The 27,414-nt window shown below is 41.0% G+C and overlaps 1 protein-coding gene across 3 annotated transcripts in view; it reads right to left on the minus strand.

The window, feature by feature from the left end:
• The window catches only part of zzef1 (zinc finger, ZZ-type with EF hand domain 1), a 255,470-nt gene that overhangs the window by 37,967 nt on the left and 190,089 nt on the right, over positions 1-27,414 (minus strand). For all 3 annotated transcript variants that reach the window (XM_048556964.2, XM_048556965.2, XM_048556963.2), the window contains 3 exons: positions 21,258-21,426; positions 16,845-16,943; positions 15,316-15,481 (listed from right to left, as the gene is read on the minus strand). In XM_048556964.2, the coding sequence (XP_048412921.1) occupies positions 15,316-15,481; positions 16,845-16,943; positions 21,258-21,426 (434 nt within the window). The remainder of the gene's footprint in view (positions 1-15,315; positions 15,482-16,844; positions 16,944-21,257; positions 21,427-27,414) is intronic.

The following is a 27,414-nucleotide window of genomic DNA, read 5'->3' on the forward strand; positions in this document are numbered from 1 at the left end:
CTGGGCCTGCTGTGTTCATTCAGCCTCACATTTTATTATCTTGGATTCTCCAGCATTTGCAGTTCCCATTATCACTGATAGTTTGAAAGGTACAGTCTTACCAGTTGGATCTTGCCTTAAGCTACTGACTTGTTCTTTCCTAGGTTGTGGCAATAACCAAGATGACACCCTAATGGTGGTCATTAAGAATTCGATATAGATCATCAGGCATCCAGAAGGATTCTAGATTCAAAGGCACAGTTACCAGAGATTTTTCCAAAAGAAAATCAACTGCTGCCACAGGTATGAGGATTTATTCTTCTTCCAAATGGTTTCATTTTACAGTAGTTTTAACACAGGATGAGCCTGAACACCTCAATGGCAATTGCAGTAAACACTGGTTGACTCCTACATCTCACAAACAAGTTTTAAAAAAAAATTCTGTGGCATTGTTACATGAAGTGTTTTGCAGCTTTTAACATGGCAACACACATCTCTCTGCTCCAACGTTTGCATAGTCATGAGACACTGTCAACAGTTGCTTCCATTCCAATTGAAGTGTAAATAATAAAGTAATGATTTTTTTTCTTTCGGCCTGGCCACAATCACCTTCCTTTCGTCACCCATGTGGCACCCCTCGGTAATATTCACAAACACAATCAGTATTCACATGCATACTCTTGGTGTGCATCTGTGATTTTCCAACATCTCTCAAACCTCTCACAGCTTGTCAAACCCCCAAGTCTTACATGAGCTTTAACATTCTACCAGCTAAACAGCAGGAAGACAAAAACCACCAATTTTGCCAATCCCCAGTTCACCAATATAAGCTGAACCAGAATTTTTGCCATCATTTTATCAGTGTCGATTAAATCCATACCTAATACGTTATGAAGTTTGTTCAATTAAAACAAAGGCAGAAAATACTGGAGAATTTCAGCAGGTCTGGAGGCAAATTTGGAGAGACGAACAGAATTAATGTTCCACGTCTGATATCGCTTCTTCACAACTGAAACAGGCTGAAATTTTTTTTAACGCTGTAGACAGCGAGGAAGGAGCAGACCTGCTGAGTTTGTTGAGCATTTTGTTTTTAATTTTATATTTCCAGCATCTGCAGTGTTTTGCTTTCATAAGCAAACTGCTCAATTCAATTTTGCTCCTACTTCAGTCAACTGACTTCCACTAAAACCCTCATGCATTATCATCACCTCCACATAATTATGCCAATGCTGTCAACTGTCTGTCATTCCTCCAACGCCATTAAATACATTAATTTTAATCTCTTACTGGTGAATTCTACACCACACCATGTTGCACTCACAGTTAAATCCCCCTCCTTGCTGATTCACATTGGGTCCTTGCTCCTCAGTGCCTGGATACAAATTCTTGTCCATATATTTCATTTCCTGTACAACTCCACACTGCCTCAACTACCCAACCTAGTCCAGTTCTATGTATTATTACATTCATTTCAAATACTCTCTGGCCGAGTGGATCACACAGTATGTACAACAGGAAGACGTTAGCACTGCTGCTTCACAGTGCTAGGGACCCGGGTTCAATTGCAGCTTGGGCAACTGTGTAGAGTCTGCATATTCCCCCCGTGCCCGTGTGGGTTTCCTCCAGGCACTCTAGTTTCATCCCACAACCAAAAGATGTGCAGGTTAGGTGGATTGCCCATGCTAAATTGCCTGAAGTGTTCAGGGGTGTGTAGGTTAGGTGGATTAGACATGGGAAATACAGAGTGACAGGGAAAGTGTAGGGGGTGGGTCTGGGTGGGTTGCTCTTTGGAGGGGTGGCGTGAACCTGTTGGGCCGGATGGCCTGTTTCAACACTGTAGGGATTCTTAAAGAAAAATGCAGAACCTGAGAAATATCTTGCTTCATGTCAGATTTACTACTTCCATCTAGTGGGAATTGTCTGAGTGCCTTTTTAATCCACATTTGGTGTTGACTGAAGTAGCTTTTTATAGAAATGAGAGTCAGATAAGAATCAAAATTCTCCTTTGGGAATAAGTAGTAAACCAAAAACTGAAATCTCTCCATGGTACACACCATCTTGACGGGTTCAAACACCCTGCAAATTCCCTGTAAAAGCACACGTTATAGAAATCCAATTCTACAGCTGATCACGCGGTCTACAGTCTCACAGTGATCTTAGCTTCTAAACACACCGATCACTTTATGAATTGCTTAGGGTTAAGTGGTAATGATAGAAAGTCCAGTTTGAAACTAGGAAAGCAAGTGAACCTCAGGATACTTGAGTCAGGCCTATGTTTTTTCAAATTCTCAAGTGGGTCTGTTGCCCCCTGTCTATCCAACCGACAAAACGTAGATCCCGCCTATTAATTTGATAGTGACAGCAAATGTTCTTAAAGGAAGAATTCAATTCCAGAATGATCTGCTGCAGTTTTAAACCACCTCATCATTGCATGCAAGACAATTGAGTTCAATGTGCAGCAAGTGGAGACACCAAACTATGAACCATGAACCTGCTTTTTTTATTTTATAGACTCAGGCTTGGTCACGTATCTCCCCCTGTAATCAACATGTGATGGATGCAGACATTGCATTTGTGAAAGCCAGAATGTATTTTAACATTTTACTGAGGTCAGTTTGAGCAAAATAAAAATCTCTGCTAAACTTAGAAAAATCTGTCTGCCTGGATCTTTGTGATCACAGCATATAAACAGCTCAGCACACAGAAAATGGGCAACCATATCCTTATACAAAAAGAGAAACTTGCTGCAGCCAAGCGAGGAGGAAGTAAAAGGTGGGAGCCCTTTGATCTCTCAACAGCTGCTCCAGACTGATCCCACTGCCATGAATTCCAGCTCAAAAAAGTTGGGAAGACATCCTGATTTGCTACAGAAGCAAGCACTGGGATGCCACTGATCTAAGTTAGTTACTCATAAAATCTAACAACTTAAGGAGCAAATTTGAAAAATACAAAACAGAATACGATTTGACAATATTGTTGTGAAGTTGGGTAGAGTATTTGTGGGCTGCCAGGCAGGAAGTCGGAATTTTGTGTTTGTAAAATGCTTGTGGGGAAAGCATTGCGTGGTCCCTTTCAAAGATGACATGCTTTTTCTGAGCTTAGAGATTTAAAATGGGACGTCTGTGAGCAGCAGCTTGGAAGTTTGCAAGTATCCAGAGAGGACCCAAATTGAAACACTTCTATCAAAAGGCTGTACAATCTGGAGACAGTTACAGGCATCTTGGAAATCGCTGGTTTCTGGTAGAAATATTAAGAAATTAAAACAGCACTAGGATTACATCCAGGCTATGGTAGATACATTCTCAAGCACTGCCAAAAGCACTGGTCTCCGAGACTGAGGTTCAGCCAGCACCAGACCTCAAAATCTCAAACAAAGTTCTGTACTGTACTGGTCTGGGCTGAGCAGCACAAAGTTCTGCTTTTAGAAGATTTGACTGGTATAAACAGGCATGCCCCCCCCAATACACAATTACAGAATTACCAAGCTAATCTTTAATGGGCAACTATCTCAGGGCAAATGGCAAGAAAGTGGTCAGTGCAAATGATACTAGGAAATCTAACTAATAAAGCAAGGGAGGATGGAACATGAATGCAATATGGCAAAAAGAAGTAAAAATAAAGTGTAAAAGTTTCTGTGGTATTGAGACCACCATTAATTTTTTTTATTGTTTCTCATTTTATGTTTGGGATTGAAAACTGCAATTGAGAATTGAATTTTGAACAATAGCTTCTTGTGGAAAAAAAAGACTGACGTTTACTCCTGGGAACTGGCCTGGAAAGACAACGCAGGTTATTCACTGTGCTAAGGACACCGTAGGCAATTCAACATCAAGATGCTGTTATAGCTTAAGGACTGGCTGCTGATTGGGTCAATCAAGAGAGGGCTGGTGCTGGCCAGCCAATCACAGAGTGCTCGGAAGAAAGAAGAGAGTGAAATGGCTCTGACTGGGCTTTTGGGCAGGAAGCAGGTTTACTTCAGAAGCTGTCAGACTCGGAAGCTTTGATTTTGGTTTTGCTCTCTCTCGTCATTCTTCAGCGTGAGATACAGTCCTATGTGCCTGTAATACAACCCACCTGTCAAAGGATTTATGAGGCCTGGCATCCATTGTTGAAATGTTTATCAAGCTGACAAATCATTTTTTAAAAAAATATATCCCTTAAATGTGTCTGTCAGTGTGCTAGGGGCTTATGATCAAAAAAGATTGTGACTTTGATCATAGATATTAATTAGCTCTCCTTGTTCATCTGCTGCTAAAGTTACATTCTTAATAGTAAATTGTTAATCTTTGTTTAAGTTATAAACATAGCGTCCAAGATCTGTTATTTGTAAAGTCTGGTTAGGAACCATTGAGCAATTTTAAGGGTCATTGAACATTTTAAGATCACTCTGTTTTGAATCCAGTGCTAGAGAGGCTATTTTGGTCGTAATAATAGGGTGCATTTGGTTAAAATTGGTTCCATTAAAGGCAGTTAGGAAAATTTACAACGGGGTACAGGAAAGTGATTACTTTATATCTGTTTTCACTGAGGAAGATACCAGAAATGTTCCAGAACTAACTGAAGGAAATTAGCATTCATAAGACAATTATATTGGGAGCTAGAAGTTGAAAAATCTCTGACATCTGATGGTCCTTATCTCAAAGTGCCGAAGGAGGTGGTTACAGAAATAGTCAATGCATTGGTGATTATCTTTCAAAATTCTGTATATTCTAGAATGATTCCTGCAGATTGGAAGGTAGCAAATGTCACCCCACTATTTAACAGGGAAATGAAAGAGAAAAACAGGAACCACAGACCAATTAGCCTTACAGTGTGGAGAATGATGGGTAAATAGACATGTGGATTATAATGATCTGACTGAATGTAGTCAGCATGCGTTTGTAGATAGGAAATTGTGCTTGATGAATTTGGCATTTTTAAAAGATATTACTAACACAATTGATAAAGAAGAGCCAATGGACGTAGCATACTTAGATTTTCAGGAGGGCTTTGATAAAGTCCCATACAGGACACTGGTTAGAGAAAAAAAAACGCACATTTACAGGAGATAACGTATTGCCATGGAATAATGATTGATTAATAGACTTAAAACAGATATTAAGAATAAATGGCTCATTCTTGCATTCTGTTCTGAGGAGGAGTCACTGGACCTGAAATATTAACTCTGCTTCCTCTCCATAGATGCAGCCAGACCAGCTGAGCTTCTCCAGCAATTTCTGCTTTTGTTTCATCTGTGTGTTTACAAGCCGAGACTAATGGGTATTTGAGCAACAGCACTGTGCAACATATATTAATGATTTGGAGGCAGGAAGCAAAATTGTAATTTCCAAAAATGCGTGGACAATACAGTGCTAAGTGGAATTTATGTTATGACAAAGATATAAAGCGCTTCAGGAGAATTTGGACTGTATTAAATGGTAGAAGGTCAGAAGTTGTAGATATATAAAGAGGCCAAAAAGTGTCCTTATTAATTAATCACTGGAGGCTGACATGCAGCTACAGCAGCAAAGAGGAGCAATCATGGAGTGCTAGCGAACTGCAATACAGGAACAGTGAAGTCTTACTTCAGTTGTGTAGGAATTGGTTAGACTGTGTCTGCAGCACTGTTTAGTGTTTCGGTCTCCTTATCTCAGAATATATACTATTGCATACAGGGAGTTCACGGGAGGTTGACCAGACTTACTCCCAGTCTGGCAGAATTGTTCTAGAGAGAGAGACAGAACAAACCTGGCCTGTGTTCTCCAGAATTTTTCTCAATGAAACTTGCAAAATACTTAAAAAGGGATTGCAGGTAGTTGCAAGAAAATGCTTCTCCTGATTGGGAAGTTTAAAACCGGGGTCACAATTGAAAAATAAGAGGGACGCCAGCTAGGTCTGAGATAAGGAGAAATTATTTTACTCAGAGAGTTGTGATATTTCAGAATTCTCTGCAACAGAGGACCCTGAAGACTCAAACTTTGATAATGTTTAAAGGTACAGATTCATAGATTTCTAATTACCTGTGGTATACAGGGTTATGGAAATAGACTGGGTAAAAGTAACTGAGAAGGGTTCACAAAGCTGTAAGAGTACTGAAAGACAGGCAAGTTTGGCAAGCTGAACAGCCTACTCCTGCTCCCGTCTTCCTACAAAACCAGTCTTCAAACCTTGCCCTTATGAAACCACTGCAGCTAACTGGCTCATGAGTACTTCTCATGGCAGACTCCTTGTTTTTAGTACGTTCAAGCTGCTGACCATTTGATCTTCCGTGCACTCTCTTTTGACTAGAGGGTCAAATCTGAGATCAACACGCCCATCCACAAAACCAGAGATTCATATTCTCATTGCTTGTGTTTGTGGAAATTTCTGTAGCTACACCCGCTCTCAGCCACACCTGGACGCGTCAGATGTTGAAAGTCCAGTGCAACTAAAAGCAAAATAAATAGCATAGTCCCAGAGGACCTAACGACTGCTGTCTCATTAGACAGAGATGATTGGTGGTGGTTTAACCCGAGGGTCATCATGCCTCAGATGAAGGGAGTGGTTAAGAAGCGTCATTGGCATCATTCTGCACCACAAAGCAGCCATCCAGCCAACTGCACAAGATGACCTCCATTATCTGACAGACAATACATCTTTAAAATAAAAGTCTTTAAACTTTGTATTTTAGTGTATAAACTCTCAATGGGCCAACTGAAGAAACAGGGAGGGGCACAAATTATTTATGATGCTCATTATAAAAAAAATTGGAGAGCAAGGAACCCCATTTCTAAATAAAGCTTTTTATATCTTTATATCTTGACTCATTGAACAACATATATATCTGTACTACGTTGATAAACATCTGAGGAAAAAATACATTTGCATTGCAAACGTACACATACTAATTACCGCAAGGCACACTGCAAAACAAAATGATTAAGGGAAAAATAAAAAGTATTTCCCTCACTTCCAATGTCTTTCCTTGCTTCTATTACCCCACATGATCCCCAGCTGAGGGGTCAAGTGCCAACGTGGAGATGCAAGACGTCAGTGCAACATTTTGTGAGCATGGAAGCACCTGTTTTCAAGGGACTGGGAGTGGAAATGTTCAGGCAGGAAATGCTAGCATATATTCACAGCAGCAGCCAGCTGTGACAGCCTCTGCTCACAGCTGTGGAATTGTGTGCAGCTGTCTTGATTTCACCTTGGCAGAGTGCAAAACAAACTATTTTACAAGGAATACATAAGATGTCTACACAGATATAAATATTGGAATAAAAATGTTTATACTTTTGAAACAAAGAGGTGCATGTTAAGTCTCATTGTCCCTTTTATGTTTATCTCCTATTTTAGATTCTACTCTACATCTGGAAGTCACAACCACACGAGCAATCCAACAGCATTAAGTCAATTTTACACGTAAAAATTTTTATGAAAGTATGGCTGAACTATGAAATAAAACATTCTGGCAGTGAACTGTGAAAGCAAGCTGATGTTACACAAAGGACCCTTATCCAATAGTGCAGACTAGTGGTAAACTGCAGCAACGTCCCAGGTAGCTAGAATAAAAAACCGGTTTAAAACTTTCAATTGATTTCTTGATTCATAATTAGGATTAAGAAGAGAACTCACCCACTCAGAACACGAGTGTTGCTGAAAAGAGCAACATTTATTGCCCATCCGTTGTTGTCCTAAAGTTCAAGAAGGCAGTGCACCACCACTGTCTCAAGGGCAATTAAGGATGGGGACTAAATACAGGCCAGCCAGCAATACCTTTTGGCTAAATAACAGTACCAATGTCAAAGCTACACAGGTCAGGAAATGCCCACATATTTGCATTGTACCCCATTTCCTTTTTCTGTTTGCTTGCCATAGTCCCCTCTCTAGTTCTACAACGCAGCAAATAAATGCTGCCATGAAGCACCTTGCTCATTCAGAAAATGTGTTCATTACAAATGGAAAAATCCCACCACTCAGCTAATGGAAGAAATCTGAAGAGTAAGCTATTTGGCCCATTGAGCATGCTCCACGGCTGGTCTTTGGTTTCAACTCCACTTTCCTGCTCATTCCATATTCCCAGATTCGCAAACCAAAAATATACCCACCCCAGTTGAAGCATATTCAACAATGGATCATTCACAACCCACTGGGGCAGACCGTTCCAATCCGAGTTGCACCAAAGTGTCTGTTTCCATGCTGTATAACTCTATGATTCACAATTCATTGAGTGACATATCACAGCCAAAAATACCCAACCTCTTCTGAGACTACATGTACTTGTTCTAGATTCTGCAACAACCTTTTAGTCAAGCCCCTTCAGAAATGTGGAGATCTCAAAGCCATCACCGCTCTCATTCTTCTGAGCTGCAAGAAGCCCAGACACAACTCACTCAGCTTATGATAACAGTGTGAAGCTGGATGAACACAGCAGGCCAAGCAGCATCAAAGGAGCAGGAAAGTTTGACGTTTCGGGTCGAGACTCTTCTTTTTTCTGGAGAAGGGTCTCAACCCGAAACGTCAAACATTCCTGCTCCTCTGATGCTGCTTGCCCTGCTGTGTTCATCCAGCTTCACACAATGTTACCTCAGATTCTCCAGCATCAGCAGTTCCTACTCACTCAGCCAATCACAGGACAACACACTCATGCCAGGGTCTAAACTGGTAAATCTTTGCTACACTATCCGCAGTACAAGTAAATACATTAAGTATGAAGACCAAACCTATATAAAGCATTTTAGTCATGGTCTGGACAAAGCCAGAATTCAGGCAGTACCAATTTATTCCTATACTTCAAGTCTCATGCAGTAAAGGTCAGCATCCTTTCCTAATTGCTTGTTTTTCTTGCATTTTAACTTTGCAGTCCTTGTACACATTCACCCAAGTCTGAGTGTAAACATTTGCAAGTGTCGCATGATGTTTCTTAAAAAGTTCACTTTTCTATTCTTAAGACCAAAGCGAATGACCTCTCAGCTCCTACATTATCCTCCATCTGCTGCCTTGTTGCTCATTCTGTAAACAGATCCATATCATTTTGCAATTTCATGTCCTCATCATGGCTTGAATTGCCCAGCTTTGAAACATCAGCTACCAAGATACGTTTACACCTCCACTCTGTCCACAAAAATGATCCGAGGCTCCAGTTTCCTGTCACTTCAGCACACTACGTTCCCATGCCAACATTTTTGTCTCAAACCTGTTGCAGTGCTCCCGCAAAGCTGGAGAAACAACACTTGATCTTCTGCCATTGTCCCTTACAGCCTTCAGGATGCAACGGTGCGTTGAACAATTTCAGAAATGAATATCTTACTCCGTTACTCACACCCAGCTCTTGTTCTGTAATAGGTTGTCTCCAGCCGTCAACTCCTTTTCAACATTTGAAGATTGACTTCTTCCCAGTGTTATTATCAGCAATCCTTTATCTTCCCTTGTGCTCTCTCCCTCTCTCTCTCTGGGCACAGCCTCTACCTATCCTTCTCACTCCTTCTCCCACAATCCCTCCCCTCTCATCACCAGCATAAACATTACCCTTTCCGTTCTGTTTCCAGTTCTAACAAAGAGTCACTGGACTCAAAACATTTAGTCTCCACGGAAGCTGCCATACCTGCTGAGTCCTTCCAGCGCACACTGTTTTTGTTTCAGATTTCCAGCATCCACAATTTTTTTAAATTTAAGATAGATTTTTCTTGGTCTCTTTACGCAAGTCAGTAATGTAGATTGTAAACGCATAAAGGTATCAACACTGATCCATTAGCCACCGCCTCCCAATTTGCCAAAATTCCTGACTTTTAGCTCCCTTTCCATTAATCGATCCACTACTCAAGCTAACCTGTTCCCCAACTTAATAAGCCTTTATCTTGTACATTGCTCTTTTATGTGGTACTTCATCACGTCTTTTGGCAACTCTGGTATATTACATCTACTGATTCACCTTAACCGTTCTACTTATTACAGCCTGAAAATTTTCCTTTCATAAAACCATGTTGACTTTGACTGACTAAACTATGATTTTCTAAGTGCACAGTTAAGTCTTTTTTCATCATAAATTCCAGCATTTTCCAGGCAACTGATGTCAGGCTAACAGTTGTTTACTTTTTCCCCTCCTTTCTTGGAGCAGTGCTACATTTGCCAACTTCAGATTTGCTTGGAACCTTCTACATTGTACGAAACTTCAGAAAATTATAGTCTGTGCATCCAATATCTTTGCAACTACTTCTTCTGGAACCTTGTGTGGTCAGGCTTTGGGGCATTCATTCCTCAAGTTTTCCAGTATTTTATCTTAATTTTTTCACTCTTCTTAGCCCTGTGGTTACCCTCCATTTCTTGAATGTAACGTGTGTCTTCTACTATGAAGACTGGCAAAATATTTGTTCAATTTCTCTGCTATTTCCTCATTTCTCATGATAATTTGCTCAAGTTCTGAGGAAGGGTCACCAGACCCAAAACACTAACTGTTTTTTCCCTTCGTAGATGCTGCCAGGCCTGCTGAGCTTTTCCAGTAACTTTGTTTTTGTTCAAATCTACTCTTGTACTTTTTATGTACTTATGGAAGCTCTTACAATCTGTTTTTAAATTTCATAACTGGTTACTCAATTCTAGTTTTAATTGTTTTATCAAATATTTGGTATCCCTTTGCTGGTTTCCAAACGCTTCCAATTCTCAAGTTTACTCCTTTTTTTTGCCATGTTATCAGCCTCTTCTTTTAATCTAATACTTGCCTTAACCTCCACAGTAAGTCATACATGAATCTTTGAGTTCTTTTTCCCTCAATGGAATGCATTTTATTAAAGCATTCTGAATTTTTAAAAAATGTTTCCCACTGCTAAAAAAAAATCCCAGAATCATAGAATCCCTACAGTGTGGAAACAGGCCCTTCAGCCCAACAAGTCCACACCAACTCACAGAGCATCCCACCCAGACCCATTCACCTATAACGCACCTAATTTACCTTTTAATCTATTTACCAGTCAATGCCAGCCAGCTCTCTGGTCATGCCTATGTACTGGTGCTGTTTAAGATTCTTGCCTGTGATTGGAGTGTGTCACTTTCACACTTAATATATTCAAATTATAATCAGCATTTCCCAACAGATTGTTTTTACTGATATTAGCAATTAATCCTGCCTCATTACACATTACCAGGTTCTAAAATAGTTCCATCCCCAGCTGACTCCACAATGTAGTATTCCAGGTAACTGCCAAAAAACTTGCTATTCATCCTTCAGATGATCTTTAGCAAATGATTGATCCAAGCAAATGAAGTTTAAAGTTCCCACATGATTATTGCATTGCCTTTGTTAAAAGCTTCAATCACTTCTTGTTTAATGTACAATAGTATAAACATAGAAACAAGAGGCAAGAGTAGGCCATTCAGCCCCTTGAGCCTGATTCACCTTTTTGTATGATCATAGCTGATCCTCTGTTTCAATGCCATATTCCTGCTTTCTCACCAAACTCCTTGATGCCTTCAATATCTCAAACTTTACGTCTATTTCTTGAATATACTCAGTGACCCAGTCTCCAAGTGAAGAAATTTCCTCATCTCAGCCTTAAGTGGTCTAACCTCTAGTCTGAGACTGTGACCCTTGGATATAGGCTCCCCAGCCGGGGGAAACATCCTCCATGCATCTAGTCTGACCAACCTGGTTAGAATTTTATGCTTTTCAGTCGGATCCCCCACTCATTCTTTCTAAACTAGTGAATACAGGCCCAGTCAAACCAATAACTTCGCATATGATAGTCCTGCAATCCCCAGTGTCAGTCTAGTGAAATTTGTCTACACTTGATATAGGGCAATGTGCAGATGTGGTCTCACTGTATAACTGCAGTGGGACATCCCTACTTCTGAACTCAAATCCTCTGGCAACGAAGGCCAACATATCATTTGCCTACCTAATTGCTTGCTGCACTTGCCTGTCTATTTGCATCGACAGATGTACAAGGACACCCAGATCCCTTTGTATAGCTGCACTTCCCAATATGTCACTATTTAAATAATACTTTCACAGCAAAGTGTTTGTCTTCACATTTTTCCACCACGAGTTCATCCATACACACAACTTGTCTTGATTGTTCTGAATGTCCTTTCATTCTCAATCCCATCTGGATTTGCATCATCAGTAAACTTGGAAATGGTGCATTTGGTTTCCTCATCCAGATCACCTATATCTATCATGACTAGGTTAGTAGGTGCCTATAAACTACAAACTATACTCCACCAGCTGGTTCAGGAAGCCAAGCTTCTACAGCAATTAAATGGCAATAGTTACAATCAGTAGTTGTGTTTCCCATTTTTGTCTTTTACAAAATAATGTTAACTATATGTGTCTTTTTATGATTAGTCATTTTTATCTATATATGATTAAGGAAAATACCAAAGATAGGAGAAAGAAATCATTTGGTTAAGTTTGTGAAGGGTACATTTGAAGTTACATGAAGGATGGACTTCATTGATTTTCTTTTTCATCATTCGCAAAATCTGACCTGTTACAAACAATAATAAGTGATTATTTGAGCTATCAAGCACAAACAGGTTAAAGTCAGACTTTCAGTGCTATGATTTTGAAGGTGCAGAGTCTAGTCATGAATCAAAAATTAGTCGACCACAAAACATTAGAGTTACCTAGTAATTCAAATTCAATAACTGCTATTGATATTTTATGCTATCTTTGAGAAATCGCTTCCTTTTTCCTCAAGATCTGTATAGATACCTGCACTCACTTTTAACGTATGTACATTTGAGTAAAACAGCTGACGTCACGAAGGACTCTCCTTCCCAACCCTCTCCGCCCACCAAAGATGTGGTGACCCTCAGGTTAAACCACCAACGCCTCTTTTTAATGAGACTGCAGCCATATGGTCAGGTAGGACGGTGGAAACTTTTATCTGAGTGGTACATTAAAAACACCCATATCAGGTGCTATCAATGTTAAAACCCATTTTAAAAAGTCATGCATTTAGAAACACAGAATTATTTAAAACGTAAAGCACAGAAATTAGCCAGCTGGTAAAATGAGTCCACACTTCTGTTTCTCTTGTCATTTTTCTCAGTCTCATTCCATCATCATCACCTCTTATTCCCTTCATCTGTTTATCTAGCTTCTCCATAAATCATAGAATTCCTAGTGCGCAGAAGCAGGCCACTTGGCCCATCGTGTCCAAACAGCACCTGACCCAGACCCAGACCCCGCAACACACCCCCCTCCCCCCTAACACACACACAGACACACACACACGTCATCCTGTCACTCTACATTTCCCATGGCTAATCCACCGGCACATCCACAGATTTGTCGATAAATGTATCCATTTTGTGCATAAAAATCAGAGTTAACGTTTCAGGTCCAGTGATCCTTCTTCACAACTGATGGTAGATAGGAAAATGTTGTTTCTTCAAGAAGAAAATACAGAGGGGGTGAGGAATAAATGATAGGTGGAGATAGAGTCCAGAGACAGAAGAGCAGTTGGACAGACAAATGACTGGATTACGGTCAGCCTGGGAGAGTGAATAGCTGCTAACAAGGACTATTAGTGGTTAACAGTAGGTAGTGTGTAAAAGCAGACCATGTGATAATAGGGCCTGGCATATAGGGGCTGGGTAAAGATAAGGCATGATGCCTCAGACCCCAAAACTGTTGAACTTGATATCGAGTCCAGAAGGCTGTAGAATTCCCAAGCAAAAAATATGAGGTGATGTTCCTTCAGTTTGTGTTGAGCTTCGCTGCAACTCTGTAGTAAGCCCAAAGACAGAGATGCTGGTCACGGAACAGGGTGGTGTGTTAAAGTGGCACGCAACTGAAAGCTCAGTATCTGTTTTGCTGACAGAATGTAAGTGCTTAATAGAGAAGTCACCCAGTCTATGCTTCATTTACCCATGTTCAGGAGACCACATCGTGAACAGTGAACACAGCAGACTAGATGTGAGTGAAGTACTTTGGGGAAACAAAACAGGCTCCACCTCATTTTCCACTTGACAACATACCAAGTATGGTCTAGCCAAGTTTGATTACAGGTTTATGTGCTTTGTAATACAATCCCTCTGGCAGTAATTCATAGTGCTTGTTGCTTTCCTTTCCCCAATGCCTTACTAATTCTGTATTTGTACTTCCAAAATCCTTTGCTTTTCCCACCTCATTCAAATTCTTATTTTCTAACCATCCTTTTTATTAACACAATGTAATATCGCATACTTAGCTACATTGCAAGTTTAGTTGTTCATCATATGCCCATTCTACATATTCACCAATGTCCCTACTTATAACCTGTAGCAGCTCACTCAGAACTGGCCATTCCTCCCAGATGGGAGCCATTCACAAATTTAGAAATTTTTGGTCTTGTTTCCAAAATCTAACCTGTCATTTTCTTGTATAAATAGCTATCTCAGGTCATAGCAGGACCCTGCTTCGCACCTGCTTGAATAAGTTGTGTTACACCCAATCTCCTGATGCCCAGTTTGCCACCACACAGCTCCCCGCTCTACAAAGTGCACAATCGATTGAACATTATAACAGGTTTTAAGGGCCATATGGCAACCTTGTGTTTCCAAAGACGTATGTTTTGAGTAATTATTTTATTGATTAGGTTCTTTGTGCCATCTTATTAAAGGCTATTTGGAAGTCAAAGTAAATTATAACTGCTGCATTACCCTTGTCTACTCTTTCTGTTACTTCTTCAAAGAATCATGAAGTTGGCTAAGCAAGACCACACCCTTCAGAAATCACTGAAGCTATACAGGATTTTCTAACACGTAAACTGAGCTCCCCACCGACAAGACTGAAGCTCTTTGAAACTTCCCATCTGGAGAAATATTGACGTCTCCGAACCACAGGCAGATTGAGATTTGCTGAATATCCAACAAGTATTTGAAGCCCATGCCATCACTTTTCCTAGAGCTGCAATTCAATATGGTGAGAAGGCTGCATGCTCCTGCATCCCAGGGGCTATTGCACTGGAGGTGCAACTCTTGTTGGGTTGAACTGGTAGAAGCCAGGCTAAAGGCAATGCACTATTCACCTGGCCACGAGTCAACCAAATGATCTGCATGCGTAAAAATAGCATTTTTCAAACAGAAATGGGTCTGTTACAGATTGCTAAGTGTAAACATCACTGGTGGAGGCAACCATCTGCTTGTGATGAGGCAAGATAACAGTCTGATTGCGGTCAACTATCTTGTTTTGGCCAGACTACAGGATTCCTTGATGTGTCACCGGGACTCCAGAAACCAGAACAAAGGCATTTCATTCCAGCCAAGATAAATTACTGGCACCCTATCTCAGCCCCTATCCCTAGGGGAAGTGTTGTCGGCAGCTCAGCAAATTTAATACACAGCATGAGCACACAGATTCGGAATTGAACTCTCTGCATCGGGGTACCGCCATACCTGTGACAGCTGCACTGTAAAATCTTCAAAAGCAGATGAACCGCCTTTAGTCGTTGATGTCCCATTTGCTGACAGGCCACACCCACTTGCCACTCCCAGATTTCAGCAAGTGGAAGGTGTGGGAGAGCCCTCTCCTCTGATAGCATTTGCTTGAGTATCTCAAACCCTAGTAAGAAAGAGGAACACATCAGAACAGGAGGCTAAATAAAGGGAAATTACTGCAGAGGTATAGCTGTACTACTGAACGCTTAGTGTAGAACTCTCACAACTGCAACATGAAGTTGCCATTACACAGTTGTAGGAGAAGTGGACTGCTTGTTTTTACATAACCAGCCCCAATGATTTTACACACAAAAACACTTCTGAAGGAGGGTCTAGACCCGAAATGTCAGCTTTCCTGCTCCTCTGATGCTGCTTGGCCTGCTGTGTTCATCTAGCTCTGCATCTTGTTATCTCAGATTCTCCAGCGTCTGCAGTTCCTACTATCTCTGAAACACTTCTAATAGGTTTAGTTCCCTCTCCAATTAGAATAAATGCACTATAATCAGGGTATAAGGTGAGAAAATGCATTGAAAACAAGCACTGCGTGTAAATTAAAGCAAATTCCGGTCTTATTACCGATTTCAACGAACTACAATCAATTTACCACTACCAATGACTTGAGCACACAACAAAATATATAGGTTTGCAGTTCTATGCATGGGGCACAGACACTGGTATAGGTCACTTAGTAAATGAGAGATTCTGGCTTGCATTTTTCTCCCCCATGGAAGAAGTGAGCAGAGTGACAGCAGATGGGGCATTGTGAGAGGAAATGGGAAGGGGAAAAGAGGGATACAACTGCAGAGCAGGAAGTGGGGGGCTGCAATGGCAGGGCAGGAGGAGGGGGACGTGACCGCACTTGCAGGAGGAGAGGGGGCGGTGTGACCGCAGAGCTGAAGGGGTGGAGGCGAACTGGGGAGCAGCAGAGTGAGACAGGAGGGCTGAGTGTGAGAAAGAGGGGAATAAGACTGTGACAGAACATCCCAACAACGGATCCTTATTCTACTTTAATGTAACAAAATTTAAGGAGCAAAATAAAACAAAAAATTTAATACCGATTCACGTATAAAAATACTGAAGAAGATGACCAAAAGCTTGGTCTGAGTGGTGGGTTTTAGACAGTATGCTAAAACAGTAAGTGAGGATGAGGCCAGGAGGTTCAAGGAGATAACTGTAGAGCTGGAGGCCCAATCATCAAGAGTAGAAAGTGTTGAGTACTTGAAATTGGGTGACTGCTGCATTCTCCTCGATGTGTTTGTGTCCTTCCGCAAGTGCGATACCCAGAAATGTACACAACACAACACCTTAACTAACATTAAACTAGTGCCTTCTACACATGACAGAATAAGAGAGAACAGACAATGGAAGCAAAAGAATGAAAACAGTAGAGAGAATAGAAACAAAACGAAGAATAAAAGGAGAAAACAAATCTCCCAAGACTATGAGGGACACATTGGGTTACTTTCCCCATGAACAGATACACTTACCAGTCAGGAACCGCCCACGGTGGCCTCCTGTCACTGTGAATTTATAACCCCAATCATTGGTGTCGAGGTCTGACGTAAACCTGTAATACAGTGTATCACCTAGAAGAAATCAAAAAGATATTCATTTTTATTGTGGTAGGTGAGAAACCCACTACAAAATAGATCAATGCTGTTGTGAAAAATCAGAAATCAACATGGGAATAATAAACGCTGCACAGGGCCTGAAAATCAGCATTTAAGTAGTAAACAGATCGATGTTTATGCATCACCAGTTTTTGGCCCAAGGTATGACGGAACATGAACTATTCAAGCCAAATGTACTGAAGTAATCAGTTCTGGTACTTTTCTTTTGGGGCTGTTTCTTTCTGAAAATGCATTTTCAACAAAAGGGATTCATTTCCCAAGAAAACTCTGTGCTAAGTTTTGGATCAGTAGACAGAAAATGATAACTACAAGGGAGTAGGAATCATGTTGCTTGGCCAATTATTCACTCAAGTTCAAATCCCAATGACTCGTGAATTTGTATTAAATGAAACACTGAGCATGAAGCTATGGGATTGTCTTAAAATCCTCAAAAGGTTTGTTATCCAGTTCCACATTGAGGTAACCTATAAAAATCTCCAGTGTAACTGTATGGATGAGGATGAAATGCTTAAGTTACCAGAGGAACATATCCTGAGAATATATTAAAATAAATTTCTTTCAGAGAAGACCATAAGTTCATTTGTGAGCCATGTCTAAGTTATTTACAGGCATGTCCCAGATGGACATTGCTCTCTTGTTTTGGATTCTGTAGTGATTGTGACAGAGGATTCAAAAAGTGGAGCAGAGGTCAGTGAGCACCAAGCTGCTTTTCTCCACGAACAAAGTGAAGCAAGATTGTGCTTTGCTGAGAAATCAGGCGAAACTCACACTGCCTAAGCTTTTAATTTTTTGGTTACCTGTCAGCTTACTTCTCTGTCCCACTCCCAAGCTCCTTTGGAACTTCATGCAAGTTGTTATCTTGGGCAGGACAATTTATAAGCCTGCATTCAGCTATCTCAGACGGACAACATCGCACCCCATTTTGTTTGATCTTTGGGCAGTATTTGATGCCACTGACTCTGCTTTTGCTATTTACACCTCCAGTGTATACATCTTTACTTGTCCTTATACCACACCAACCCTTCAGTCCCATGTTGCACCAGCATATCGCCTAATCTCTCCTGTGCCCAACTCTATCAGAGAATTTCCCTTTTGCTCCTTGCTGCCTCTAAACTGACATGAACCTATTCCATCCTTAACTTTTTTTCTAATCAGACAAAAAGTCATTGTCTGAAACATCAACGGTTTCTCTCTTCACAAAACGTTGCCAGACCCGTTGAGTACTTGCAGCATTGATTTTATTGCAGGAATTACAATGATTATTCCAAACAATTCACATCATTCTCATTGTTTCTAAATATTTTACGTTTTTGCAAAAGTTTCCCTTATCCAGCATTAAAGATTCAATTCCACAGACAACCAAAAACACTCAAGATATCAAGATTGAACCCAGATCACAAGATAATTTCACTGTATTCCTGGGTGCTGCAATTGTACCATTAGATGCAGAGCAGCAAAATTCAATTTCATTTAATAGTAGACCTTCAGGTCCAAATACAACTGAATCCAATCTACAGCACCTGGATTTCTTTTTTCATTCATTACTTTCATTTTTTAAAAATATTATTTGGTTGGTGCTATAAACTGTGAGCTGAAGGTGATACTTGAACTGTGAGCAGAAACTCATGTCTTTTTTGAAACAAAGATACCAAACAAAAGTAAATTTGTTTATGATGCCCAATCTGCAAGTTAATTATAGGTTGATTTGTATTCAAGGGTCACGGTAGAGTTTTCAATTCTAGAGATGCATTATGCTCAAACAGATGCAGACATCTGGACATTAACTGGGGTCTCACGGGACCTATGATGCCAATCATCTCATAGCGAAAATATTAGAAAGAAACAAAAGGAGAATCCAAAGTTTGTACTATTTTAGAATTGAGTTGTCATCGGAAAGATTAGGGCCGATATTCCTCACAGCCCACTGTAAGCAGTTTGCATTGGTCCATGCCTTCAGATTCCAAATGAGATACAATCCCAAATGCCTGTGACATTACAGAACACGGAAACTTCAGATTTATCCCTTAATTGCATTTATTTGTCTTTCCATTCAACTTTGCTCTAATAAAACTAGTAATAATTTGTTAAATTATTTTGTTTAAGCTATAAATTTGATGTCTGGTATTGGTTACTCAAAAATCAAGAACCATTGGGACAAATTTTGAGCGTCATTAAGTATTCTAATTTTACTGTCCTGTAAATTCAGGCACTTGACTTGGCTGTCAGTCCCAGTGTCAAAACAATGGAATGAAGGCAGAGATAGTGGGAACTGCAGATGCTGGAGAATCCGAGATAACAAAGTGTGGAGCTGGATGAACACAGCAGGCCAAGCAGCAGAGAAGCACAAAAGCTGACTTTTCAGGCCTGGACCCTTCAAGATCAGCATTTATTGTCCATTCTTAATTGCCCAGTTAAGAGTCAACTAGGACTTACACAGTTAATGGTAGGGCCCTAAGAAGCGTTGTCAAATAGAGGAACTTAAGGGTTCAGGTACATAATTCCTTGAAAGATATGTCACAGGTAGACAGAGTAGTAAAGAAGGCAGTTGGCACGCTTGCCTTCATTGTTCAGACCACTGAGTATGGGAGTTGGAACATCATGCTGTAGTGTATAGGACATAAGTGAGGCCACTTTTGGAGTACTGTATACAGTTCTAGTCACACTACTAAAGGAAGGCTGTTATAAAATTGAAAAGGGTGCAGAAAAGATTTACAAGGACTGGAGTGTTTGAACTTATAAGAACAGCCTGGGACTTCTGTCCCTAGAGCATAGGGGGTTGAGGACTGACTTTATAGACATTTATAAAATCAAGAAGGGCATAGATAAGGTGAGTAGCAAAAGTTTTTTCCCTGTGATACAGAAGTTCAAAAGTAGAGGGCATAATCTTAAGGTGAAAGGACCTAACAGACAACCTTTTCACACAGAGGATGGTTTCAATGTGGAATGAACTGCCAGAGGAAGATGCAGGTACAGTCACAACACTTATTTGACATTTGGATAGGTGCATAAATGGAAAGGTTTAGAGGGATATGGGCCAAATTCAGGCAAATGGGGCTGGTTTAGTTTGAGAAATCTGGTCGGCATGGGTGAATTGAACAAAGGGTCTGTTTCTGTGCTGTGTGAGTCTACAACTGCGTAAACACATTGCTGTGGGTCTGGAGTCACATGTAGGCCAGACCAGGTAAGAATGGCAGATTTCCTTACTGAAAAGGACATTAGTGAACCAGATGGGTTTTTCCATCGAAGTGATTACAAGTCGCTATGCAATGAGCTTTTAATTCCAGATTTCTGTAGGATTCAAATTTCACCATCTGTCACGGGATTCAAACCCATGTCCCCAGAACATTAGTCTGAGAATCTGGATTACAACTTGAGCCACAAATTCAATGGCTCTTGTTGACATTATCTTCAATTTCCTTTTCTCTAAAAGTGAGTGCCTACGCCCTAACCCTGCTCTTCTGCAAAGACAAGTGTGTGTGTCCAACACAAAGGCTTCAAAATAGGTACCATTAATCGAGGTACACAAGGTAAGGGATTATTACTTATTGCCAGTACAGTCTTCACTTCAGCAACCCTATAACATCAAAGCACACTCAATTTGTAGGAAATTTAGAGCAGGATCACCAATCACTGAGATTTGGGCTATCAACCCCCACTTCCCTGGACTTGGTACTCAGGCTTGCACTGTCACTCACAGTTCATTGCACTGCTGTTCCAACCACAGTAAATGTATTGTGAAGATGTACTGCAGCCATCAGGATCAAACTTGAGAAAATGGTTCATCCATCCAAGCGACCTTTTTAAGGTCCTTTCTACTTATTCTCCCGAAGTGATTCATAGGATAATAACACATTCTTGTTGAGTGAGCAACCACTTTCAGCAACAGTTTCCACATCTCTAAGGAGTCAGGATTAATTTAGAGCATGAGAAGCAAATCTAATCATCACTATTATAATGGCAGCCTGAGAGCCCTAAAATGGTTTATTCACTGTCTGCCCAGTCAAAACAAAACCTGAAAAAATGCTACTTTTACGAATATTCACAATGTCCCAAGTTATCCCTTTATCAGTACGACTTTGGAATATTTGACTTCTCACCGGTTTAGGGTTTAACGCACCAAGATTGGAAGATATTGGCCAAATTATCAGCAGTGTACACTTCAACTGTTACGTGTTCAGTTGTCATGTGTTAATGAACAATACCATCCTGTACCCTGATCAGGGCACACAGAACTGAAACCGTGACTGACTGATTCTATGAAAATTCTACCTGGAATGTCAAAGTCAATCCACTTGTGTGACGATCCACTGAACATATGCCGATCTTGTTTGTAGTCACTACTACTGGACATCAACAACTCATCGCAGCCATCCTCAGACACACATCGTGGATCAAACTTCACAGATAGGTATATAGCACCAGGGATGTGAACTTTGTCCTAAAGGTTAAAGAAAAACTAGCAACTTTTATTGGATAATTTGTTATTGCTCCCAATGAAGATTCTCAACCAAAGTATTTAGGACAGAAACATGCAAAGTGCTGCATAAGAATATAAATCACATCTGGTTTGTGATTAAGTGCCAGATATGCCTTTTCTAATTCATTCAAGGAACGTGGACAACAATGGCCCATCCCTAATTAACCCAGGGCAGCTCAGAATCAACCATGTTGCTGAGAGTCTGGTGTCATTTACCGACCAGGCAAGGATGGTAGATTTCCTTCGCTAAAGAGCATTAGTGAACCAGATGGGGGTTTAACGATAATCAACAGTGGTTACATGGTTGCCACTAAGGCAGCTTTTTATTCAAATAATTTTTATAAATTGAACACATACATCATCATCTACTATGGTGAAACACATGCCCCAAGACCATTAGCCTGGGGTTCTGAATTACTAGTCCATGACATTACCACTATGGTGAAACACATGCCCCAAGACCATTAGCCTGGGGTTCTGAATTACTAGTCCATGACATTACCACTATGGTGAAACACATGCCCCAAGACCATTAGCCTGGGGTTCTGAATTACTAGTCCATGACATTACCACTATGGTGAAACACATGCCCCAAGACCATTAGCCTGGGGTTCTGAATTACTAGTCCATGACATTACCACTATGGTGAAACACATGCCCCAAGACCATTAGCCTGGGGTTCTGAATTACTAGTCCATGACATTACCACTATGCCACCACCTTCCTACTGATCAAAATTAATTTTAAAAAAATGAGATGACCATTGATTAAGACTATCAAGAAACTATGACTTGCACTCTTTAACATTCTGCCTTAAGGTTTACTTTTTAGAAGTTTACAGTTTTATTCCACAGTGCCCTGTAGGGACATTTAAAATAATCCAGTTTCACTCTGCTGGGACCGTTCTTTCCATTTCTAGATTAGTTTGTCAAAAATCAATGGTATCATAGCAAGGATACAAGTGCGCCAATTTTTTTTCTGAAGTTCTCATCTTTCAACTGAAAGAACAAATAACACCCAAGGAGTGAAGGAAAAAAGAGAGTAGACCTTTCAGTCCCTTGAGTCTGCTCTGCCATTTTCTGAAGAAGGGTCGAGGCCCAAAACGTCAGCCTTCCTGATCCTCTGATGCTGCTTGGCCTGCTGTGTTCATCCAGCTCTACACCTTGTTATCTCACCTTGAGATTATGATGCCCAGTTCAACAGACTGCATTCACTAGAAGTAGCTTCTCTCAACATTTACCTGTCAACCCCTCTAATATTTTATACATTTCAATGAAATCACCACAATAAAGGTCAACATACCATTTGTGTTCCTTTTGTTAGCTGCACCTGCATATTAACTTTCTATGTTCAAGGAGAGACATGTTGCTCAGAATACCACTACTAGTTTTATGAATATACCTGTTTTTTTCATTCTTATTATCCAAGTGAATAATTTATCCCTTTGCTACATTATACTCCATCAGCCACCTTCTTGCTCAACGATTTAACTGATCTACATATCCCCTTTGCAGACTTTCCGCCTCCCCCTCACAGCTCATTTTCTCAACCTCTGTATCATCAGTGACTCTGCACACATAACATACATTCCCCTCATGAATCACTGAAATAAGTGGTAAACAGCTGAAAACCCAAGCACGGATTGCTTGCAGCACTCCATTAGTTGTGTTTAGCCATCCTGAAAATTACCTATTTAGAATCAGGATCCCTACTGTAGGCCATTCAGCCCATCAAGTCCACATTGGGCCTCTGAAGAGCATCCCATTCAAACCCTCACCTCAATCCTGTCCCTGCAACCCTACACTTCCTAGGGTTAATCCACCTGGCCCACACAACCCGGGACACCAAGGGGCAATTTCCTGTGGCCAATCCACCGAACCTGCACATCTTTGGACTGTGGGAGGAAACCACAGCACCCAGAGGGAACCGACACAGACATGGGGAGAATGTGCAAACTCCACACAGACAGTCGCCCTGAGGCTGGAAATGAACACTAGACCCTGGCGCTGGGGGGGGTTATTTGTACAGTTTTGTGCCAATTTACCAATCCTCAAACCTGTGAGCCCTGGCCTTGCATAACAGCCTCTTGTTTGGCACCAATTTGTACAGACTGTTCTAGAATCTCCATCACTTTCCTTTTAAATTAATAGAATGCATGTTTTAGATGCAGTCTTTTCTCTTTTCTATCCATTTTCTAATCAACATGTTCAGAAATGTTTTTACACAACTTTGGAGCTGGTTGGACTTTAAACCTGGGCTTCTTGGTTCAGAGGTACGGACATTACCACAAACAGCTCATTCAATTCTTCAGAAATTTTCTTTTCTAGAACCAATTAAAATTCTTGACCCTTGTTAGGCCATCAGTTCCTTTCAACTTCCTCAAGGATTTATATGGTTATTGAGAAGGAATGACCAACTCAGTGCTCAGAAAGATCTTGAAGCTCATCAGCCCATTTCACTACTTTTATATTCACCAAGACAAGTTCTGTGGCACTAGACACAAGTCATGGCTCATTTGGCAGCATTCAGTCAAGTCAGAGTTCAGAGATTTAAGTCTCATTCCAGAGACATTAGCAAAATATTTAGCTTTTAACTGCAGAACAGAACACAGTTGTCAATACAAGCTGTGTTCTGGTGTCCCTACCTCTGAGCCAAGAAGCCCAGCTTCAAGTCCCACCTGCTCCAGAGGTATTTAATAATATGAACAAAAACAGAAGTTGCTGGAAAATTACCTGCAAAGAGAAATCAGGCTTAAACATTCTGGGTCCAGTGACCCTTCCTCAGAACAGATGGTAGCTAAGAAAATGTTTGTTTATATGCAGAAGATAGAGAGGGCGAGGGGGTAAGGAGTAAAAGAAAGAACAAAGAACTAAAGAGGAGTACAGCACAAGAACAGGCCTTTCACCCCTCCAAGTCTGTGCCGATCATCATGTCCTGACTAAACTAAAAAACAAACATTCTGCCCTTATTCAGTCTATCCCACTATTTCCTCTCTATTCAAATAACCATCCAGATGCCTCTAAAATGTGCCTGCTTCCACCACCTCCTCTGGCACTCCATTCCAGGCCACTACCACTCTCTGCGTGAAAAACTTTCCCATACATCTCCCTTAAACTTTCCCCCTCTCACCTTGAACCTGTGCCCTCTTGTAATTGAGACTTCAACCCTGGGAAAATGCCTCTGACTATCCACCCTATCTACGCCCCTCATTATATTGTAGAGGTCTATCAGGTCTCCCCTCAGCTGCCGGTTTTCCAGTGAAAATATTTCTATTCTTTTTAACCTTTCCTCATAGCCAATGCCCTGGAGACCAGGCAACATCCTGGTGAATCTTCTCTGCACTTTCTCCAAAGCTTCCACATCATTCTGGGAATGCGGCAACCAAAACTGCAGACAATACTCCAAAGGCGGCCTAACAAGGGTTTTATAATAGCTGCAACATAGTTTGCCAACTCTTGTACTCCATGTCCGGGCCAATGAAGGCAAGCATGCCATATGCCTCCTTAATCACTTTGGCCACTTGTGTTGCCACTTTTAGGGAACTGTGAGCCTGTATACCCAGATTCATCTCAACATTAATGTTCCTAACAGTTCTGCCATTTACAGTATAATTCACACCCAAATTTGATCCTCCAAAAAATCATCACCTTGCATTTGTCTGGATTAAACTCCATTTGCCATTTCTGTGCCCAAGTTGCCAATCTGTCTATATCCGGTTATATCCTTTCACAATTGTTGGCACTATCAGCAATTCCACTAATCTTTGTATCATCCGCAAACTTACTAATCAGACCACCCACATTTTCCTCCATATCATTTATATATATACACATATATACACAAACAACAGAGAGGACCTAAGACTGATCCCTGTGGAACACCACTAGTTACAGGTCTCTATTCAGGAAAAACACCATTCTACCACTACCCTCTGACTTCTATGACCAAGCCAGTTTTGTATCCATCTAGAGCCAGCCCACCCCAAATATCATTTGATTTTAATTTTTATACCAATCTGCCGTGTGGAACTATATCAAATGCCTTACTAAGGTCCACATAAACAACATCCATAGCTTTCCCTCATCAATTATCTTTCAAAAAATTCGATCAGGTTGGTAAGACATTACCTTCCCCGTACAAAACCATTTTGCCTGTTACTAACTAGGCCATTTTCTTCCTAATGTCCATATAACCTGTCCCTTAGTATCTTCTCCAAGAGCTTCCCCACCACAGATGCCAGACTCACTGGTCTATAATTTCCTGGATTATACCTGCTTCCTTTCTTAAACAAGAGAACAACACTGGGTCATCTCCAGTCCTCTGGAACCCTGCCTGAGGTCAAAGAGGATGTGAAGGTATCTGCTAATTCCCCAGCTATTTCTTCCCTTGCCTCTCGAAACAACCTGGGATGGATCCCATCTGGCCCTGGGGACTTGTCTACCTTACAGCAATTTAGAATTCCCAAAACCTCCTCTTGACATTCTCCAGAGTATTCACACACTCATCCCTGACCTCTACATCAGTCACGTCCTTCTCCTCGGTGAATACCAATACAAAGTACTTATTAAGGATTTCTCCCACTTCCTGTGGCTCCACACAGGACTTCCCTCCTTTGTCCTTGAGGGGGCCCACACTTTCCCTTGCTATCCTCTTTCGTCTAACATTTGCATAAAAAACCTTGGGATTCTCCTTGACCCTGTTTGTAAAAAACATTCCATGGCCCCTTTTAGCGTTCCCAATTCTGCATTTAAGTTCCTTTCTAATTTATCTATTCTTCTTAAGAGGCTTGGTCAGTTTGTAAGTTTTGATTAAGTTTACAATTTCCCTTGTAATCCATGGTCCCTGGATCGTGCCATTCCTATCTTTTAGTTCTGCAGGGACATGCATGTCCTGCACTTTAATCGACCGGTTTTTTTAAAGCCTCTCACATACCAGACGTAGATTTGCCCGCAAATAACTGCTTCTAATCCACATCCCCCAGTTCTTGTTTAATTTGGATATAATTGGCTCTTGCTCAATTAAACACCTTTACCTAAGAGGCATACTCATCCTTGTCCATGAATACACTAAATCTTATGAAGTTATGGTCTCTAAGTCCAAAAGGGTCTCCCCTACTGAAACATCAATCACCTGTCCGGGCTCATTCCCTAATACGAAGTCTAGTATGGCATCCTCTCTGGTTGGATTTTCAACATACTGACCCAAAAGGCCCTCCTGGACACATCTAACAAATTACTCTCCATCTGAGCCCCTGGCTCTAAAGGGAGTGCCAGCTAATAAGAAGAAAGTTGAAATCAAAGTGCGAACAGAGCCCAAAGAAACAGAACAGCAGTTAGATAGACAAAGGAGTTGATAACGATCTGGCCACAAGGGTGAATAGTTGTTAATGGAGACCATTAGCAGGTAACAGTAGGCAGTGTATAATGGCAGACTGAGAGAAAACAAAGCCTGGTGGGTGGGTGGGGGGCTAGGACACAGAGTTTAGGCCCTAAAATTATTGCACTTGATATTGAATCCGCAGGGCTGCAGGGTCCCAAGCTGAAAATGAGGTGTCATTCTTCCAGAGATAGAAGGAACTGCAGATGCTGCAGAATCTGAGATAACACAGTGTAGAGCTGAATGAACACGACAGGTCAAGCAGCATCAGATGAGCAGGAAAGCTGACGTTTCAGGCCTAAACCCTTTAGGACCCAAATGTCAGCCTTCCTGCTCCTCTGATGCTGCATGGCCTGCTGTGTTCATCCAGCTCTACACTGTGTTATCTCTGTCATTCTTCTAACTTGCACTGGACTTCGCTGGAACACTGCAGCAAGCCTGAGACAGACATTAGCCAGGGAATAGTGTATTAAACTGACAGACAATTTGAAGCTCATGGCGTTTTATTAATAAGCAGAATGTGGATGTTTATCATTTACTCCTTACCCCCTTCCCACTCTCTATCTTCTGCAT

The sequence above is a fragment of the Stegostoma tigrinum genome, chromosome 27, assembly GCF_030684315.1.
Source record: "Stegostoma tigrinum isolate sSteTig4 chromosome 27, sSteTig4.hap1, whole genome shotgun sequence".
Classification (NCBI taxonomy): domain Eukaryota; kingdom Metazoa; phylum Chordata; class Chondrichthyes; order Orectolobiformes; family Stegostomatidae; genus Stegostoma; species Stegostoma tigrinum.